At 40.9% G+C, this 21,466-nt stretch overlaps 1 protein-coding gene across 2 annotated transcripts; it reads left to right on the top strand.

The window, feature by feature from the left end:
* The first annotated feature begins 858 nt into the window (after positions 1-858).
* Positions 859-21,466, top strand: ATG16L1 (autophagy related 16-like 1 (S. cerevisiae)). Of its 2 annotated transcripts, XM_009886524.1 has the most exons (17): positions 859-944; positions 3,320-3,425; positions 4,977-5,050; positions 5,251-5,502; positions 6,394-6,459; positions 9,328-9,414; positions 10,162-10,218; positions 11,185-11,287; positions 13,800-13,905; positions 14,020-14,090; positions 15,620-15,691; positions 17,795-17,915; positions 18,759-18,864; positions 19,394-19,543; positions 19,955-20,002; positions 20,370-20,471; positions 20,874-21,466. In XM_009886524.1, the coding sequence occupies exons 1-17, from the start codon at positions 922-924 to the stop codon at positions 20,965-20,967; spliced, it is 1,638 nt and encodes a 545-aa protein (XP_009884826.1). In that variant the 5' UTR covers positions 859-921; the 3' UTR covers positions 20,968-21,466. The 2 variants fall into 2 exon arrangements, with proteins under 2 accessions (XP_009884826.1, XP_009884827.1); XM_009886525.1 differs by lacking the exon at positions 10,162-10,218.

Genomic DNA, 21,466 nt, shown 5'->3' with positions numbered 1-21,466 from the left:
GAGAGGCGGTTTTCTTCCCTCCTCCTCCTGGGAAAGTGGGAAAAACGCTGTGGTAAAGGGCCCCCGAGGCTTCGTGTGTGTCTTTTTCAGAAGACTGGTTGGGAGGTGTTTGTTATAACTGAGAAAAGTTGGGGTTTCTACCCTGTTTAGGAAAGTAAGTAGTTGCTTCTCTCGGTCCCCTCACAGGCTAAACCGAGCTTGTGCTGTGGGCAGTGATTGAACGTCTAAATTGTCTGCACAATTCCCGCTCAGGTGTTTGTGGAATTGAGAACAGTAGTGCTGTTGACCATGTTCGTGGGCTTTTGTAAAATTTAGAGGAGTTCAAGGGAACTCTTACTTGTCCGTCCCTCTCCTGCCTGAGCTGTGACAGGAGCGAGTGGAAGTGGGGGTCCCCTCACGCTGTGGGCTCACACTGAGGAGCTGTGTGTTACAGGGGAAGGGGGAGGCAAACAAACCTCGGCAGGGCTGCGCAGTGTTGGCTATGACCAGTTCTCTGGCAGGTCTGTTTTCTTTGTTGCTTATCAGTTGAGGGGCTGTAAAGAGATTGAATTTTGAACTCTTTCTCTTTTAGCAGATAACGATACATTTGAGCAGCCTCTGTGTTAAATTTTCATAAGACCAGTCCCACACAGCATGAGGAAATTCATGAGGAAATTTTGGAGTTTTAGCTAAATACTGCCTTAGCCTGCTGGCCCCAAAGAGGAGCACATGCTAATGTGGTGGAGGCTTACATAATTTTTGGTTGTGTCAGAATAATTAAAGATACTAGATCTTAGCTGGTAGAAGAAGAGGGTGGGAATCTGGTTTTGCTTTTTGGTTATCTTCTTAATTTCACTTCTTGCTTTTTCAGATAACAAGTTACTAGAGAAGTCGGACCTTCATGCGGTGCTGGCTGATAAGCTTCAAGCAGAAAAATATGACATGCAGAGCAGACATGAGATCAGGTATTTAAAATTCCTTTTCTGTCAGTCAGCTTTCTGTCATGCACACTGTAACCTAAACCACTGTTGGATACTTTACACAAACAGCTTCCAGGTTGCTACAGTAACTTGGAATGAAACAAACTGGGAAATGAGTTGAATTAAAAATAAATTATAATGAATTCTAAATGTGATAAAATTAGGATACATTTGTAGTATGCAGTGCAGAAAGATCTGACCAAGTTTTGGACAGAAAGTAATTCATCACAAACTCAAGGTACGGGGGTGGACCAGAATGAGCTTCTACTTCTGATTTTTTTTTTTTTTTTTTTTTGCCTTGTAGTGCTTAAAATGTTTGCATTATGTTAGTGCCTCATGATTATGATCTGACTCTTGAAGTTGTCCGATCTTACAAGCATTGCAGTGCAGCAAGAAACCAACACCTTGGTTTCTTTCAGTCTGCGTTATCACATAGAATGGGGAGAATGGAGAAAATCATGATTATGAAGTGTCAGTCCTAAATAAGCACCGTATGCTACAAAGAATGCCTTCTGCCTGCTTCTAGCAGGGTTTTTTTTCAGGAAACTTCCTCTCAAACCTGGGAATAGCACTGTAGGGCTGCAGGCAGGGGTCATGCTGCTTATTCTTTTGGCGTTTGAATCTACAGCAAACCAGTATGCTAGTAGTATATCCTTTGTCTGGACAGCGTGTAAATCCCATCAGGTACAGGCTGTTGGGTTCTGCTCTTGGTGTAACTGAAGAAAAAGCAGGGCTAAGTAGCTCAGAATTTCCTACTTCTGTAGGAGTTGTTTCCTCTGGAGCTCTTTTTGCTGTATAATGCAAAACTGTATATGTGTGTCTCATTGGGTTACAAAGCAAATATAGTTAAGACCATTGTGTACTATTACGAGTAAGGAAAGAAGAAGAACTGATTTTACAGGAATTGCAGGCAAAATGTGAGTGTTTTGCCAGCAGGCTGGAGTTAACACCTGTGTGAAAGTTTTCAAAAGCTTTTTGGTGACTGCAGTTGACTTGAACCATCTTTGGTTTGTGAGAATCTGATTCTGGCTAAACACCAGTCTAAGAGATGAGGCTGAAATAGACGGGGATGAGAAGAAATGCACAGAAACAGCATCTTCAAAGTAAATACTAAGCTGAACTCTGATACTGCTCTCAGTATATGACAGTTTCTTGAAACAGAATGAATTCCCTAATCCTAGATAGCTGAGGAAAAATGCTTTTACTTACTGTAAGGCCAAGGAGGAGTATCCAGTTCTGGCTATAGCTGGCCGGAAGTTATAGGACACATTGGATATTACCACAGGACTTGGCTTCCTATCTGTTTGGACACAGTTTTTTGGAAGTGCTTCTAGTACAGGATTGATTCAGTTAGGTTTTGTTTGTTTGGGTTTTGAGAAGAGCATTAAGTTACTGATATCAGTGTGGGGTATTTCAGCTTCTGAATGCATTATCTGTTTCCCACTGGACTGTTATAATGCAGAATGCCTGCAGAAACAGATGCTTGCAATTACCTTGTTCTGTTTGTCTGGTATAATAGTGATGAACTTAAAATTATTATTTTTAAAAGCTGTACCTTACCATATAGCTGCTAACTTGCTCAAAGGCTGTGTGTGTGATATGTATATCTGCGTAAATGCTTTTAGAAAAAAAAAACATTTTTGTTCCCGTGTCTGTGCTTTTAAAGACATGAGTGATCAACGTTACAATCATAGCTGTGTATGGGGTGATACATGTATTCTTCTGTTGTGTAGGAATTCCAGATTATGTCGTGGTACCACTGTGTTGTAAAACACAATTAAAAAACAAAACAAAACCTTTACTCAATAAGAGGTTAGAACGTAGTTAGGACAATGGACAAGCAACTTGTAACACCTGGGACTATAAACCCAAGGGCGTGGGAATACACCCTTGGTTCGCTGGCTTTTGGTTCTGTGCCCTGTGTTATGCTGTATTCAGATATGTAGCATCTTCAAGGTCTACCACCTCCCTCAAAAACAAATTTCAGGTGTTAAAATATTTGTAATTCTCCCAGAACTTGGAGAGTGTACTATTAAGACTCAATTGTCTTCATGCAAATTTAAGTAAAGGCTAGTTGTCTTTCATTTTTCATTTGAATTCTGTTTTAGAAATGTACAAAAAGGTGAATAGAGTCTTCGGTAAATTTAATTTTCCAGTACTATATAATGGCATTTTCATCAGTGAGCAGTGTGTTGGGGGGGGGAGCAAGCTGTGGTTTTGTTTGTTATGAATGACCTCTATCTCTGATGTAGTATAGAAAATCCAAGGGAGTTTTGTCCTGAGACTTAACTGGTCAGAGGCGTGGGAAATACTGGAATCTAGTTTGTGACATCTCCTTCTTCCGCTCTCTCAATCTCTAGTCCAGGACATGATGGCACATGGAATGATGCGCAGTTGCAGGAGCTGGCACAGCTGAAGATAAAGCATCAAGAGGAGTTGACAGAACTGCATAAGAAACGTGGCGAGGTTAGAAAATCCTCGTGTTCTGTATTGTTCATATGTGGCCATTTGTGAATATGACCTTAATTTTACTAAGCTTATTCATCATCATTTTTTCCTCATTTCATGTACAGCCTTTTTAAGCAACCCATGTTGATGATTAAAATAAACCAGAGGTGGTTGATCTTTCTAACTGACAGCCAAGAAGCAAGAGCTTATGTTGTCAGCATAGATTTTTAAGAAGTATTTAATTTTGTTTCAAGAATAAGTTTTTAACTGTATCTATTAAAGAAGGAAGGAACTTATCCTGTTTACAGAGCTGTGCTTGACCACTACTTCTACACTGGAAAGATTTTGAATGAGCAGAGTGAGAGATCAGGTGGCTGTGTGTGGTTTTGTTTGGTGCTCTCCCTTTGCCAGACTGCTGCTACATAAGAGTGGATAAAAATAAACAAGCACAAGCAAAGGTTGAAAGTGCCATGTTGTTAGCCTAAAAAGAGAGTACTGATTCTGCCATGTCAATGCAGTAGGGAGCCCAGAATTCTCTCATTAGTTATGAGAGCTGGGCCTGGAAGAGAGGAAAATCACTGGGTTTTTTTAATATTTTTTTTTTAATGGGAAGATGTGAATGCTTCATCAGCAGAATTAGGTTTTTAAAAACTACACTAGTGGATTGAATGAGTCCAGGAGGTGGTACCTGAATGATACTGCATACTTTTATAGGGAGAAGGTGGGAGTGACCTGGAGAAAGTTATCATGCTCCTTTTATCACACCTCACTGGAGTTGTGGAGAAGCTCCAGCGTCAGTAATTCTGAGCTTTTCAAAGAAGAGACGGCTTTCCACAGGAGGTGTGCACCAACTAGCCAAAGCACTGAAAATTCCTTCTTTCCCCCCAAACTCGTATCCTAAATCATGTACCCAGGCAGGCACTCTTCTCAAAACACAAGCCTGTCTTCTCCCTGGGCAGCCGAGGCTCTGCACGCTGTGGGGCTTTCTGCTGCTCACTGACTGGGTAGCTGTGAGCTGGCAGCAGCAGCTCGTTAGTGTTGGCCCCTGCCCCTCTATTTCCTCTGCACCGCAGAGACTCCACCATCAACTTTTCGTGTGGGAAAACTCTTCATGAAACCTGCGTTTACAATATGTCTCCTGTAATGGCTGTCCTGGCTGTAACAGGAAGACTTGTTGCTTGGTTGTTAGTATTCATTTGTTGGTGTACTTACCTGGCAATTTTTAGTTTCTGTATTGATTGTTCCACTACTTTAAAAAGTAAATTTTCTTCCCTATATACATTCTGTTTGAGCTGACTTTATTACAGAAACTTTTTGCAGGAAGGGAGTGAGGTATCAAAGGACAGTAACTTTTTGACAACTCATTTTTGAAAGAGGATTACCTGATTTAATGACCTGTGTCATAGGGGCAGTAAACAGATCTGTATAGAAAGCGATGAAGGAATACCTGAAAGGTATGCTTCATGCTTGTAATGTTAGATTGGTCTGTACTCTTGCTGATTGCTGCTCTGTGTGTGTTATCCAGCTGGCATCCCTGCATTTTGTAATGTAATTTTCTCCTCTCCCTAGTTGGCCCAGTCTGTAATTGATTTGAATAACCAAATGCAGCAGAAGGACAAAGAGATGCAGATGAATGAAGCAAAGTGAGTAGGAACTGTTTCGTCTGTGTGGCTGGTATGGGACCCAGACTTCTGGCTGAGTTATTTATTAGTGTTATAATATTCTGAGTCCTAGCCACAGGCTTAAACATTCCTTTGTTAGGCATTGTGCAAACAGCACAAAGAAGATGGTATAGGTCCCAAAGGAGATCCTCATTGTTTTGTGTATTTTGTTGCTGTTCCAGGATTGCAGAGTATTTGCAGAAGATCTCTGAACTGGAAACAGAGTGCCAGGAATTGCGTAGCAAACTGCAAGACCTTGAGCGAGCTAATCAGACGCTGAAAGATGAATATGATGCTCTCCAGATCACCTTTAATGCCTTGGAGGAGAAACTAAGGAAAACTACAGAAGACAACCAGGAACTGGTCTCACGTTGGATGGCAGAGAAAGCACAAGAAGCCAATCGCTTGAATGCAGAAAATGAAAAAGATTCAAGGTGAGATTGATGACCTCTATTTGATAAACTACTTCCTGATATATTTTTGTATACTTACGAGTGCATAGGATAAAACCAGATTTAGTTTTGATCTCAGAGATCTCTCTGTTCTTGCACAACACAATGGGAGTCCAGAACTTTGTGTTCCTTCTGGCCAACAGAGACGGATGCTTTGTGGAAACATTCCTGTCTTTTAAACGAATAAAATATGTTCTTTTGTTTCTTGAGCAACATTTAACTATGGCCTGAAGATCATAAATCAGAAAGAAACTGCGGGGTTTTGCTGGTATTAGATTTGGACTTCTCTTGTTCATACTGCATCTTGATACTACTCTTAAATTTATCCTTTTTTGACTCAACTAAGGTATTTTTTTGTGTTCCGCTAAGAGGAGCGAGCGGCTGCCATGAGACTGAACTATGTATAACTTGAAAAAATTAGTTTGTACATTTGTTTCTTTTCCTTGCAAAATAATAATTTTTTGTATTCTTCTGAATTGCTTGAGCTTCTTTGCCAGCTAACTTGGAGACTAAAAGCTATAATACAGGTCTTATAGTACTTGGCAGTTTTGTACTATCTTTACTAACATAATCATTGTTTTTGCAAGTTCTTGCACTCCAAGCAAATCTGCATTCATAAAGGGTTGTAGGTACATTTCACCTTATTGCCTCACTTGATTGATCTTGTCCTTCACTATTCACAGTAAGAAAGCTGCCTCTCCTGCGCTGAGTGTCTTGAAAAGTGGGATAAAATTAGGGCAGTGGTCTGATTTTTTTTTTTTTTTTTTTTTTTTTTAAATCTTATGAAGCCCATCAAAACTGTGCAGGGTGACCTTTGGGATGGGATTAAGGAAGTTTGGGTGGGTTTTTTTTCATAACCTTTCTTCTTCTTAGGAGACGACAAGCTAGGCTGCAGAAGGAGCTAGCAGAAGCTGCCAAAGAACCCCTGCCTGTTGAACCGTAAGCAGTTTTGATTTATAGAGTCTGCTTCATCACTTCATGCTTCAGTTTTATGCAGATGCATGATAAATGGTATCTTTTTTACTTCTAAATTTGGTGATGTAGAGGAGTGTTTAAACTTTGGTGTAAAGTCAGAAAAGTACAGTAACTCTCCCTACTTGAACTTCCAGAAGGAGGAGCTCTGTTATGACTAAAAATAGATGCTTGGACTGAAAGTCCTAAGAATGGTTCATATAGTGAACGCATAGTCTTATCTCAGCATAAAAACATTTGTTATGGGGTGCCTTTGGTCTTCAAAACAGTTCTTCAGTCATGAAACAACGTACTCTGGAGATGCCTGCGTTTTTAAGTGTTAGACTACAAATAGGTTCAAGGATTTCCTGTAGGAGCAGGTGCTGAGTGAGTTAAGATAAGTGAAGATATATTGATCACTTCCATAGTGGGAGAGATATATTCTGTAGGAAGAAAATAGATGTCAAGTTACTTTCCCTGGCAAGCCAGAGATAAATATCTCTAGTCTGTTGTTCATTTCACTGCTATGTTTACTCCTGGGTGGTATTTAACCAGCTGACTGAAGTGGGTATGTATAGGTGCTTTGCATCAGGTTGATAAGGTTGTTGGCACTTGCGTTAGCCAAATCCAGAAAAACTACACCTGCTGCTTTGTTACTAGAAAGTGGTGAGACAGTCTTCAGAGCACACTGCCAGAGCAGTGTGCAGGCTTTTTCTTGGTATCTGTGATCTTTGTGTTAGCATCATGTCATATTAGGTCTCTGAGGTGCATGTCCTTGCACATGATAGGAGCAATGTATCTGCTCTGGAAGAGGGCCCACACAAAAGTCTGGACTAGGTACAATGGGCGTGTATAAGGGGAGTTTGAGAGAGCTTGTAGCATTTGAAAGGAAAATTGAAACTGCAGTTAACAATACAACTAGTTAGCACAATTTGCTTTGCATTTTTTTTCTTTTAAGAAACGTTTAAATGCTTCCATTCCCTTAGCTTATTGAGGTGTGACTCTCCACGACAAGATTACTGCTGACCTCTGTGTCACAGGTCAGTGGACAGTCTCAAGCCAAAGGGCAGTCTTCCCAGCTCGTAAGAATAGTGATATCCCTTTTGTCCATGTTAGCTGATGTGAACACACATGGAATATCTTAGAATATTAGACTCTTCAAGAAATAATGTTGCACTGAGAGGGGAAACACACATGTAATGTCTGTGGCCACTTTCCCTCTTAAGTTTCTTCCTCTCCATTACCCAAAGCGAGAGCTTTCTATCTTAGAGCTGAGCTCAGAGGGAGCTGTAGCACAACAGCTTGAATATTTTACTTCCTGTTGTGGTGGGGATGATGGTTTCAGTGTTTCATAAATGATTTGATATGAGACACTGAGAAGTTAAAAAGAAGCCTGTTTAAGAAAAAGAAAAAACCTAGAAAATAATTGCTTCTGTAAATTACTCAAACTCTGCTTCACAGATGTTTTTGATTCCTTCTTTTTGATTTTGTAATTTTAGAGGGTTTTATTGTCAAAATGTGTTGCTTACTGAAGGGGAAAATTGCAACATTTCGAGAAGTGTGCCCTGCTGTTTGTATTCACTTCAAAAATAAGTTAACATGGAAAGGTTTGGTTTTTTTGCTACATACAATTTAATAGCTTAAACTTTAGATTTTCAAAAAGAAATATCAGCAGAACTTTATAGTGTGTTACTGATATGTCAGCCTGATACTTTCAATCAGGATATATTCAGAGGATATATTTTTCCATAGCCTTTTTATATATACTGTCCTCCACAATCTTAGAACTAAAAGCGCAGCTGTAGTCTGAAATGAGACATTCAAAATGGTCCCATCCTCTTCACTTCTTTTGCAGCTCAGTGTTATCTGATAGCAGGAATTGGTTTGTTCCTACTTAAATGCTGAATTTAAACTTCCTGTTCAGTCAAATGACATCAGGTTGATAAGTGTGTTTAAAAATAGTTTGTCCTGCAAAATCAGCAGTGGAGGAAAAATCATCATTGAAGGAAAAAATACTAGACTGTCAGAGCCCATGATGACTAATGGCGGGGGGAAACCTTTCGGTGTTAGTTGAGTAGTTTAGCTGGATTAATTTATGGTATATGTATTGGAACCTTACACCTTTGTTCAGTTGTACACCAACGCTTTAGTGAAGTGTACCAAAACATCCCTCATACTTAAAGGGGCAGCACCTGAAGTACAACAGTATAGAAAGTATCTGGGTGTCTTTGGTGTGGATGAAAAAGGAAAATTCAAACTCTCATACTTTGTTCTAATACTTACTTGTTTTGGAACAGCAAAAAAGGTGCTGTGAAAATAGGATATCACCTATATATGGGGTTGCAATGTCATGTTTTTGCTCTGCTGTAACTGTTACAGCAAACATAGTAGCAAATTCTTGCTCAGATGTGATGGGTCCTTATACTGCTGTATTGTAGTGCTGCAAGCTGAAATACAATGCCTGTAGTAAAAAGAATCTGGTAAGGATGCCTGTCAACATAACTACAGGGGGAGGGGGAGCGGGGCAGAAAATCCAACCCTGTTGTCAGTGAAGAGTGTAATTGACAGCTGGAAAGGAGAGGGGAAAAAAAAAAAGAAATTTAGGTGCTGCATGTGCTTGTTTTCAGACATTGTATGTTGAATGTGGTATCTCTGGCAGTGAGGGCTAGATCAGTGTTTGTGTAGTCTGGATCTACCTACGTGTTACTACAGCTAAGTAAACCTGGATGCAGGTTGGGTGCAGACACTCACAGACCCTGGGACAGTCTCATCCGTTCATTTCGTATACATCAGTGAGTGGTTTCCATAGGAAGCTCTGGCTGATTGAAAATGAGGTGTTCTATCTCACTTCAGCAGGGATGATGACATTGAAGTGCTTGCAGATGAAACCTCTGACACAGCTGAGGAGACATCTCCAGTGCGAGCTGTCAGCCGAACAGCCAGGTTTGTAGACAGAGATTTTTGTATTGTGTCATTGAGGAAGAACAAGGGATATAAGTGTTGGAACAGTGTTGGGAACGTTAGAGTTTTTACTTGCCTTTAGCTGGAACACAGTTTAGTACTTCCCACAGAGCAGTACGAAACCCACGTGCTGTTTTCTGTTACTGTGCTCTAGATGTGCTCTGGTTTTCCTTTGCTGTTTTAAATAAATTAAACTATTGTCGGAAAAATCTGTCTAATCTTAAAAGCAAAGGTTTAAAAGTGAAATAGATAATGAAATAGGTATTGCAGTGTCTGTTGCATTATATCTTTTTTATTATACAGGATATCAAGTGACTTTACAAATAGCTGTGTGTTTTGATTTAGCTGAAATGGTGGAAGTATCCTCACCTAGATTAAATGCATCTCTTTCTTCCTCTAAAATGGCAGTGAGTGGAAAGTAAGAGGTAGTTATGTGAGAGCATGGATTAATTTGATTGAAACTTCACACTTGGCAGACCGTTATATCTAAACCCAGTAATTCACAGGGTAGAAGTTGAGGGAAACTTCACTCACAAATTACGTTCTGAGTTGCAGTTACTGATGACTTTTGAACTGATGCCTGCCTTGGGTGTTGTCTGGGTCTGTTTTCGGACTGGGTCTGCAGGGGAGGGAGTCTTTCCAGAGACTTGTTGCTATGAAATGTGTTTGTATTGATCTTTATGTGGAGAAGCTATTCACAAGGTTTAAACCTGTCCTCCCCTCCTTCAGTAAGCGACTCTCCCAGCCAGCTGGAGGCCTTCTGGACTCTATCACTAATATCTTTGGGTAGGTTAGAACACTTTCACCTCTTTGTTTTGTATATCGGTTTCAATGTACACCAAAATCTTGGTGATGCAGGGAATACAAACAAATAATTTCAGCCTTTCTTCTAGCTCTGCTTTTCTTTTTTTTCTTTTTTGTTCTCCTCAACTTCCTGTTTCTTCCATCTTGCCGTGTGCTGACCTCTGACCTTTCCCTCCAGTCTGTCTGAGTCTCCCCTTTTGGGACATCAATCTTCTGATGCTGCCAGGTGAAAACATTATCCACTCTTAGTCCAGCATGTGAATGTATTCCATTGAAGTAACACGGAACCCAGCTGCGTTACCCCGATTAGACTTCAGATGTTGATAACACTGGCTAGAAACTGTCCGCAGTTAGAGAGGCAGTGAGCCCCTCTTTGTGGAGAGAACACATGGGGTTTGCTCTTGCTTTCCACTGCACTTTGCTCCTTTAATAGGGTTATTTAAAATAAGTCATTGGGTTCTGTGCTTAGTATCCAGAGTGGAGCCAGTCTTTCTAAGTCAACCTCTGTGTTAGGTGGACGGTCTTTGCTTAAATGGTGCAACCCCGAGCCTTTGAATGGAGCATTTTGCTGCCTGGGATGCAGCAATGCTGCAATGGTGTCCAGTCTCCCTAGGCATAACGATGGAGTTGTAGTCTCTCCAGCTGAACTCGGCTACAATCACTCCCATGTTTCTCTTTCCTATTAAAAAAAGAAAAGCTCCGAATTGAGGTCAGTAATCAGTTCAGGTAACTTATCTGGCGTACTATGAGATATCTAAAGCCACAAGTGGACATAGTGCTGTACGACAAATGTAATTTTTGGAAGGTGGAAATAAAGGAGAGTTAAAAACTCATTTCCCCATTCTTTACTTGCTGTACAGTGTAGTTAAGTGACAGGTACAGATCTGGATGAACTCAAAACAGCATTGACTTCTCATTTTAAAATATTTCTGCTTTGTTTCATCTCAGGAGGCGTTCTTTGTCCTCGTTCCCTGCTCCGCAGGATAACGTAGAGCCACATCCAGGTGCCAGTAAAGAAGTGAGAGTGCCCACTACTGCCATATGTGTCTTTGTAAGTACAGAAAGAAATCTCGGTTTTACTGTTCCTTTTACTGTCTTTGGAGGAAGTGAATCCTATCTGTGTCGGAACTGATCTCCTGAAACTCTTTCTATTAACGTTGCGAAACAAGAAGGCATTCTTATTTGGTAGCATAGTTCATCCCATTTAATTCTTAGCTGAAATGCTTCTCAGAGCCAATGTGCTTGGTGCCTGTCTTACTGAGGTCGATGATGATGAGTAAAAGGTCTGAGGGCACAGGGGAATTACACTCCATTACCCTCTTGGCTCCCAGCAGTCCCTGTTCTGTCATGCCATAGTAGAGCTATGATTGAGGAAGAGATTGCTGACAGTTTGGGATTAATTCAGTCCCAGTTCTCCACAGTGAAGGGAGTTGTGGCACTGAATGTCATCCAACAGAACTGGTTAAGAGGAGCTTGTGGTAGTGGGGTGTCTTCATTTGTTGTGTGTGATCTAAAGTTTTCAAGCTGAGACCTCCTTTATGCATTGGTTTGGCCTCACAAAATTTCTGTGAAGGGCATTGCCTTCTGAATGAACAACATTGTGGTAAATTGTCTTGTAACACAGCTACTTGTTTGAACATTCCTCTTGAGCTTTCTCAGGCACTCCAGTGCTGGATGCGGATATTTCATGGATATACAATGACTTTTTTTTTTTCATCCAGAGTAACAGGGTGGCTCACTGCAGCATGGAGGCTTGTGTATTCCTAGCCTGCCCTATTACCATCTTCTCTAGTGGAATTCTTGGGGTGGAGGGAGTAGCAATGTTACCTTAATTGAGAATAGGGTCATAACATAAGCGACAGCCTGGAGCTGGCATGAATAGGGAGCATCAGAGGAGGTGTTTGTGGCTGCTGTATGTGTTGCAACCTCTCTCCTCTGCTGGTTGCGTACAGCAAGCACAGGTGATCAACAGCTGTAAATCCTGGCTAATTTCATCGTAAAAGGTATTGCAAAGCTATATATGTGAGGTTTTCAAGAACCATGTGAGAGGTTATATTGTTTTCACCTTTCTTTTGATCTTCTGTAATGTCATCTGAACTTCCAAGAGCAGCACAGCCTGTCTTCCCAGTATGGAGGGGCAAACCACAGTAGACTCTGCTGACCCTTAGTCTTGGCAACATGGGGAATGCTGCCCCATTCCAATGCCTCATCTTGTAGCAGGAGTGGGAATAGCTATAGTAGTAAGCCTGTCAGACTGTGGCAGTATGGAGGTGATCTGTGGTTAGCACTGCAATATTAGAAGGAAAAAGTCCCTACTCATTTCATGGGAATCCACGTGTTCCTTCTGGAGGTGATCTATGTTAAGGTGGAGTGTGAGGACATGTCTAGGTCCAGCAGAGCGTTCCCGGCATGAATGCAAGGACTCTGTGCCAGAGGTTTGGCAGATGCAGGGAGCAGACTGGGCTCAATTCTGGAGGGGTGAGTAGAACAGGCTTGAGATGGTGGAGAAGGTAGTCACTTCAGCCATCATACCTGGGCATAGTTTCTAGGCAAGACCTTTGACCAGTTTTGTTCTGAATGGCTCTTCTGCACTTGTAGAAAAAATCAGATTTGAAGTGTGATGACCCCTAAATATTAGCTGGCAAACCAAGTTCAAGCAGCAAGTTTCCAGAAAAACTGATTTTGAAAGACCAGTTACTAAAAATACTTAAAGGAATGCAGTCAATGAATTAAGAATGTGGTACTAATACTGTGTGGGTAAGTAGTATAAAGCTGTGAAATTAACAGGGGATAAAAAGGGAAGAAATCTTAAAATTCTCATAGGTTTTAAAAGGTTAAGAATCACTACTAATGGGCCAACTCAAGCTTCAAAACATTGAGGTGTGAGAAAGCAGGGGTGCAGGGATGTCACTGCACCTGCAGATAGGAGCGACAGCTTAAGCCCAAGTTCTCTGAGAGAAAAGGTGCTGTTCCAAGTCACAACTGTGCTGGTACAACTTAATTGCCAATGTAAAGTAGCATTATCACCAATACACTAAATGAATGCAGTTAATCTGTTATGCTGTTTTCTAGCAGACTTTCCTAACTCAAGCCTGACTTGAGTGTTCTGTGGTTGCATGAACTGATTGGATCATGTTCCATGGCTGACTCTAGATGGAGAAATGAAAAGTTAGTTTCCTTCTCCAGCGTATCACCTGTTACTGTTTTCTGTCCTTTCCTTTCCTTAATCTTTTTCTGGTAACTTAAAGGCCTTACCTTACAATGCTTCGTAAGTTTAGGCTTTATAAGGCTTCTGGCAGTTTATTATCACAGTTCAGTCCTTGCTAGTGTTCTTTATGTGCTTTTGTTTTTTTCTTTAGATAAGAATCAGCCTTTTTGCTCTGTTCGCACACCGTCAACCATAGTAGAGTTTCAGTCTCTGGCTTTGTTTCCTATATACTGCTGAAAGATCTACAGCTGTGGTTCTGTATAACCTTTAAGTTCTGTAGCTTTCTAATCTGTGGTTTTTTTGGGTCTATGCTAATTCCATTTTGGGTGGCTGTTCTGTTCCTCCCACTCCTCAGGATGCACATGATGGGGAGGTGAATGCAGTGCAGTTCAGCCCTGGCTCCCGGTTACTAGCAACAGGAGGCATGGACCGGAGGGTTAAGCTTTGGGAAGTCTTGGGAGGTAAACTTTTTGCTTTGGGGTATGCGGGATGCTAAACAAACTCATGTTATAGTTCACTTCTTGTAATATTCTGTTTTAATACGTTGCTTGTTTTGTTTGTGTTTCTCTGTGCAGATAGGTGTGAGCCCAAAGGTTCCCTCTCTGGTAGTAATGCTGGGATTACAAGCATAGAATTTGATAGTGCTGTGAGTATCTGTGCAATATCCACTGTTTGTGATTGGGAATAAATTAATTGCATTATGTCATGCTCTGCTGTCAAATTCCATTCTGACACTTTGAAAAGTTACCTAAGAAATGAGTTAAAATACTTACGAGAGTAACTGCAAATAGTTAAAAGTTGTACAGAAGATCTTTATTTGATATGCTGGAGTCTGTAATTCTCCTCTTTGCTTTACAATTCAGAAGATGATATGCAGCTCAGACATTGGCTGTTATGGGCTATTATGATAAAATTGCAATAACATACACTAGGCTTTGTCTAAAGTAAGAAATTAGTCTTCAGCTTCCACTAAAGCTGGCATAACAGTACAAAAGAAGCACATACGCTGAGGCTTTATTTCTGTGAAGCTTATTTCCATAAGTGCCCTGCTGAGGTCTGTGATGAATAGTAAAAGGTCTGATTATCCTAAGACTTGTACTTCCATGACCTTTTCTCCCAGCAGCTTCTCACCAGTCACAGCACAGTAATGGTGTGGCTGGCCGAGTGTTTGCTGACAGCTTGTGATGTGTTCAGTTCATGTTAACCTGAAGTGTCAGAGACATGACTGGGATCAGCATCCGACAGTCTTACTTGAAGGAGTTTGGGGTCTTGGATTGTTATAACTGGACATGTGATCTGACTTTTCTGCTGAGACCTCTCCTATAACACAATGCTTTACTGCATAAACAGTAGACCAAAGCTGACATCATTTCTTCCATTTGGTGGTTCTGTGTGCTAAACTTTATTGATACACACACAAAAGGATTCTTCCTTTGGACACTGACCAGCTCATAGAGATTTGCTGGCGCTGTTAATCTGCAGGAGAAACTAGTTCTGATTTTGGCAAGCTGCTTGAACATGTTTGAGGTGAGAAGTGCCTGAGGTGAGATGCTAATGGGCTTTAAGGATTCAGGAAAGTCTTTTGAGCTGGGCGGGAATGCAAGCATGAATCTTGTGGTATCCATTCTCTATTATGCATGACTTGGACAAGCTTTTAAGCCTAAAGCCATGAACAAGTCAATTTATACCTCCTTGGACAGATTAAGTTTTTGGAATTATAGTTTAAAACGCTAGAATTGTAATGAAAAATGCAAGAATTGGACTAATTCCACTCTGAGGCCTATCTAAGCAGTGGTGTAGGGCTTTTTCCCTGTGAAAAATCAAAAAAGAGTGGGGGCAAAACCCACAATAGATAAGGATAAACTAGAACCCATTTCCTCACTGCAGCAGAAGGGAAAGGAGAGCATCCTTTCTGGTCTGGTTATTGTTATTCCTTTTTTCTGTAGTCCTGATTCTACAAATCACTGACATATTCTGAGAAGAAAAAGCCATAGTCTTTTTGAAAGTTGTTATACTAGCTTTCCTTAGTACATGCTACTGTGTGGCTTTTTGTTTGTTTTTTTTCCCTTCGCAATAAAGCACTAGTATGGTTTTAATGATTTATTGGAAATGCTTTTGAGTTTAATTTGCATATGGACTTGCAGAAGTAATCTTAAATCAATCTTGTGTTCACAGGGTTCTTACCTCTTAGCAGCTTCAAATGACTTTGCCAGTAGAATCTGGACGGTTGATGACAATCGATTACGGGTGAGTCTCTTGAAGGCAAAGCAGCGCCCGGGCTGTTTCTCTCGTATTTCCAGTTTTGTCTAATGGGGACATGGTCAGTTTGGAAGTTGGGTGTTTACAGACACTTTCAACAATTCTTCTGTTAAAAGGGTCTTTGTTTCTCTTAAGGGTCTTCACAGCAAGACCTAAAATACAGTATTGGTCTATGCATAGCCTAGCAGGAAACTCCAGTTACTGCATATTTTCACAGTATAGCTCCCCCCCAGCTAGCAAAACCTTACCATGTAAACCAGTACACTTTTGCATCCACCTCTGTGAAAATTTAAATGCTTTTTATGGTTTAGGAGAACCACTTCAATGATTTAGCCTCAATCCCCAAGGAGTGGACTGCTGAAGAAGGGTTTGCAGAAGACAAAGAGCAATGTTTTGGTTTCAGTCAGGAGCAGCCTTCTTGAAAAGAAGTCCTTTGCCTCGCTGTTAAAGGCAGCAAGCATAAAAGTCCTTGACTTTATTCTTAATGTCTTTTGAAAGATTGCTCCTCTTCTCCCTACTCCTTTGTACTCAGGTTCTTCTCCAGCATGTAGCTCTACTGTAAAGAAGGATTCACCTTTGACTAAAAGAAAAGTTTCTTTTCAGCTTTCTAAGAGGTTTTTTTAATTGTTATTACTGTGTACACTTTTCCTCAACTTCTTATTTTAGGAAGATGATGCTTTCATATTCTGAATCTTCTGACATTTCATATGTCTGTTATAACCTACGGTTGCATTGTAATTCACTGGGTAGTTCTCAGTGTGGAGATGTCAGGAAGATGTGGAGATGTCTCATTTAGGAAAGTGAAGAATATCAGTTCTTTTGCAGCTTCTGTTCGGATGCAAAACCTACTATTGGATGTGAATTATAATGAATAAAAGTTTAGGAGACTATAGATTACGTACTGCAAAAAGTTAGTTATCCTGCAAACATCAGTCTGGCTTCATAATATCTTCCTGTAATTTTTTGATGTCGTTGGTGACTACCAGCTTTGGGTGAGTGCATTTACTGTTCGCTGAGACAAAATAGTGCATTCTTTGTTTCGACTGTGTGTGGTATGGATTTGTCATGGCTTGCACATGAGCCGGAGGCAGCGAAGCTGAAATCATGGTAAATTTTGCCACAAACTCCCTACTTAAATGCAAATATCTGTATGTAATGACTGCAGCAAGTGCAGAAGAGAGATGCAGAGTGCAAGTTGAGAACCTCCTTTCTGAACTTTGTGTCCTCTCTTAGGACAGAGTGGTCTTTATGGGATGATTCATTCTTTCAGAGTTTGTGTTGTGTGTCAGGTTTGCTATTTTTCCCCAAACTTTGCTCCTATTCATTTCCATTCTTAAGGATTTTCCTTTTGTATTTCCCAAGCCCAGATTGTTACGTGTAATTTAATAGTCCTTTGAGTATTTAAACAAAAAACAACTAAATATATTCCAAAGATTTCTCTCTTGTTTTTCCACAGTTCTTTCTTCAGTCATTCATCATCTGTTTTGAGATTTTAGTGTATCAATATTCAGCAATTTGAAGTGAATGTAGTTCACGTTCTTCTCAGCCTCGGAGAGCCTCCCCCTGCAGTTACAGACACTGCTGCAGGGAGTTTTTCCTGAAATCTCTTGTTGTCTCAGTGTTCAGACTTGAAGATGTAACAACGGTCGAGACGTAGATACCTTGTAGTATCCTTGAGAGATGCTCATTATAAAAACCTGAAGGCACGATTTCCATTTTCAACATGCTTTAACCCCTTCTCCTCACTGCTTCTGCAAGGCTGTGTTGCAGTTGCCATGTGCCCATGAAATGCAGGTGTACAGAGTGTTGAGGAAGAGAGCTTGCAGGTTTCCTGAGTAGCTAGAGAAACTGCAGCCAAAGGTCACCTGTGTCTCCCAGCTTCAGGCTGAATTCTGTGGTACTTAACACTCCTACTCAGTGTTAATCTCTGTTTAACTAAAATAGATTTTTTTTTTTTTTCTCCCAGCAATGCAGTAGACATGAATTTGGATTTAAGATTCTTTGAGTTGTTAAATAGCAAAACTAGTAAGCTATGAGGAAAGGGAGCAAGTGGAACTGTGTGATGTTACCATGTAAACCTCTTGTTCTCAGCACACCCTGACAGGTCACAGCGGTAAAGTTCTGTCAGCCAAATTCTTGCTGGACAATGCACGCATTGTTTCGGGAAGCCACGACCGGACCCTCAAGCTCTGGGACCTCCGCAGCAAAGTTTGTAAGGAAACCAAACTTCTGTCTTTTGTCTGTGTTCTGTGCTTCTACTGAATGTAAATGGAAGTCTGACATCAGCCAGATTACTTCATCTTCTTGCTTGTCTAGAAAAGTAAAAACTAGCAGCCATGGCATCTTCTATTGTTATTCAAGTAATCAGATTCTTTCTGCCTGCTACCTGAAATAAGAAATCACGTGTATGCAGGAAGCACTGTTAATGCTATTACTTTAGCAGCAGCTGTGTTCTGTGAGTGTTCTTTGTTTACCAGTCTGGGGGTGGGTATTTTAGTCTTCCACTAAAAACTTGGACCCAGGTCAGTTTTTAACCCTGAGGTGGATGGAAATGTCTCTTGGAAATGTACCAAAAATTTTATCTCCAGTGAAGGAAATGCTAGGATACAGATTTTGGGGGGGAGAAGCGCTGTATTTCCTTGGATTTTTTCCTTCTAATGGCTCTTAAACGTGTTTGCACTGAGAGAGAAGTTGAGATTCAAGGTTACCTTGATTCCTGGACCTCAGACATAGGTCAAGGAGACAGTTTTGTATTGTTTAACAGTAGCAAATTATAGCTGTCTAAATACGAAGTGGAAGTAAAGTAGCTGTCATGGGAGCATCTAAAGGGATATTAGCCACAGCAAAGGAGATTGAGAAGGGCAGAGAGGTTGTTGAAGACTTAAGTCAGGATTATTCTAAGACAGAGTTTGTCTGCCCTGTGGCACTCCTTGACCGCTGCTGTGTGTGGCCACTCTGTGTGTGTGTGTGTGGTATAGTGATTATTTTTCTGTCTGTTTTCATCAGTTTGTGCAGTATAAATTTCAGTGTGTCACCAATGGTTTATCCTTTTCAGGTATAAAAACAGTGTTTGCAGGATCTAGCTGCAATGACATCGTATGTACTGAGCAATGTGTAATGAGTGGACATTTTGATAAGAAAATTCGTTTCTGGGATATCAGGTAAAACTATTGTAAGAGAGCTTATAGGGTAGGAATGGTTATGGGATTGCTGTCCAAGAAGAATGTGAACTAGGGAACTCTTCTTCCTGAGCTTGGAAGCTAATGAGACTGTTCTAAGAGTTGCAGAAGGTCATTGAAAGAGACTTTTGTTGTTACTATTATACTGTTCAGTATTTCGGGGTTGGGATTTGGGGGGGGGTGGGGGGTGATGCTGTTTCTTTTCTGAAAAGGCAGTCTGCTCCCTTGTAAATATTTTGCATTGGGCAGTACTTGCCATTCTAGATGTTATTTAGCTTTTCAGAGGGTGGGGTTATGAAGAAAATGGTATGTAGCTATTGGCTGGAAACGTTATCCACAAAGTGAGATCTAACTTGAGAAAGAATCAAAATGTGAGAATAAACCAGTAATCCTTTTTCTCTTCTTCCAAATTGGGACAAGTCAAACTTTTGATGCAGCAGTTCGGGTTCTAGGCTCTGATTTACTCTTTTTTTTCTTTCGTTCCTTTTTTTTTTTTTCTTTCTGTCCTTAGGACTGAAAGCATAGTAAAAGAACTGGAGCTGCTTGGAAGAATCACAGCTCTGGACCTGAACTCAGAGCGAACAGAGCTTTTGACCTGTTCCCGTGATGATCTACTGAAGATCATTGATCTGCGGGTTAGCGCTGTCAAGCAGACATTCAGGTGAGTGTGTTCTCCACAAGGACATCATGAATTTCAGAACTGTGGATTGCAGACTGCCCTCAGTGTTGGAGTGTTGTTCAGTATCTCCACAGAGAGAGCAGTCTCTTAAGCTTTTTTTTCCTACATTGGTAGCAAAGTTCTCTAGAGTCTTAACAGCAAAGATCTGCTTTGTTGGATCTTTTCGTTTTACCTCTTCAAAGAAGATAGCTTGGCTTAGAAGTCTTTGGCCTAAAGGAAAGAATTTCTTCAGATGTGATTGAGAGAAGGGTGTATGAGAAATGTAAATTGTGATAAAGGGATACTGGAGCTTATTCTGAACCACGTATAAATCCTTACAATGCTCTTTAGTGAGAACCTGGAAGTCCATCTTACTATAAATTAATTTACAATTATGTAATTCTGATTTTTCAGCGCCCAGGGATTCAAATGTGGCTCTGACTGGACGAGAGTTGTGTTCAGGTAAGGTCAAATATAAGCACGGTATTTGATAAATCTTTCCCTGGTAATAGTGAGTGATTCCTGATGCTTGGTTACATTGTCCCCATTTACAGCTAAAAAAACTGGGGCAGAGTTTGTGATTCGCCCAAGGTTACCTCTTGCTCAAGACAGAGTATATCTGTAGATGTTGATCCAATGTCTTGGAAACCTTCTGATTTCAAAGTGCTTTCACCTCCTAGTGTTAGCAGCTGGTAATGTGTAACTCTTACAAGACTATTTAATGCCAAGTTGCTTGCTTAGGAAGTTGCGGATGGAATGATGATGTGTGCTGCTAAATTGCTGACTTGAAAATGGTTCTCTGCCTTCTGCACCTTATCTGATCTCATAGCCCTGACGGTAACTATGTGGCTGCTGGTTCAGCTGATGGGGCCCTCTACATTTGGAATGTGCTCACTGGGAAATTGGAGAGGACGCTTGCAAAGCATCACAGGTGAGGGGAAGCTGGCTGTATAATCTAAAGCAGGGATCTGGGTTGTGAATCGTGCTGAGCTGGGAAAGAATTGTAGTCATACAGCTTTTCAACTTGTATTCATGCATGAGAGTGTTTAATGTGCAGATCCTTTGTGGATTCATGGCTGTATTCTCCAGATTGAATTGCAGTTAGGTTTGTTGCTGTTCAACTTCTTAAACTGAGATACTATTCTAATAAAGTACATCTAATATATTCTGAAGAAACTGTATCTCTCTTAGGCTTATTAAAAGCCGGAGTCTCTTGAGAGCTGAGAAAGTGCTTTTTCTTTCATGGCCAGAGAGCTATAATACTTCATTCCAGTGTTGAGCGCTGCTGTGAATTTTGGCTTTTTTATAAACTTATACCTGGCTTCCATTTCAGTTCTTCTATCAATGCAGTCGCGTGGTCACCAGCGGGTGCTCATGTGGTCAGTGTGGACAAAGGAAACAAGGCTGTCCTGTGGTCTGAATTTTGACTGGACGGAGGGTGAAAGGCAGAGCGTCCAGCGCCTCTGTGTATGGTGGTGCTGGTTCGTGGCTGAACAGAATGGAGACCCGAGCCCAGATCCATCCTGAGTCAGGATATTAACAAGCACATGGGTTTCACTTTCCAGAGGAAAGTTCTAAAGCAATGGAGAAGGAGCCTGAGTCGGAGACTTCTTATGGCCGTAACTGCAGCGTGGCACTTGGACTCAGCAAAGGATTAGCTGTTCTGGATCGAGAATGCTACTTAGTTATGCCTTTACATGCAGTATCTATGCACCAAGTGGAGCTGAAGATACTAGCAGGATCCCTCACCAGACAGCTGTGCCAAATACCCTGTCACACAAATGTATCTACAGCACTTCTGAGTTGGAACTGTTGGAAAGAAGTTACTGTGTATGCTGACTTAATACATGTCCTGTCTCTTGTGTTCTGTTCTTGTAGCCTAGTTCAGGCATGGGGTGAGAAGATCCTGAAGTGTGGACAGGTCCT

Source organism: Charadrius vociferus, unplaced genomic scaffold (genome assembly GCF_000708025.1).
Source record: "Charadrius vociferus isolate BGI_N301 unplaced genomic scaffold, ASM70802v2 scaffold1346, whole genome shotgun sequence".
Taxonomy (NCBI): domain Eukaryota; kingdom Metazoa; phylum Chordata; class Aves; order Charadriiformes; family Charadriidae; genus Charadrius; species Charadrius vociferus.
Note: the sequence above shows the minus strand (reverse complement) of the source record. Positions and strands in the feature narration are given on the sequence as shown.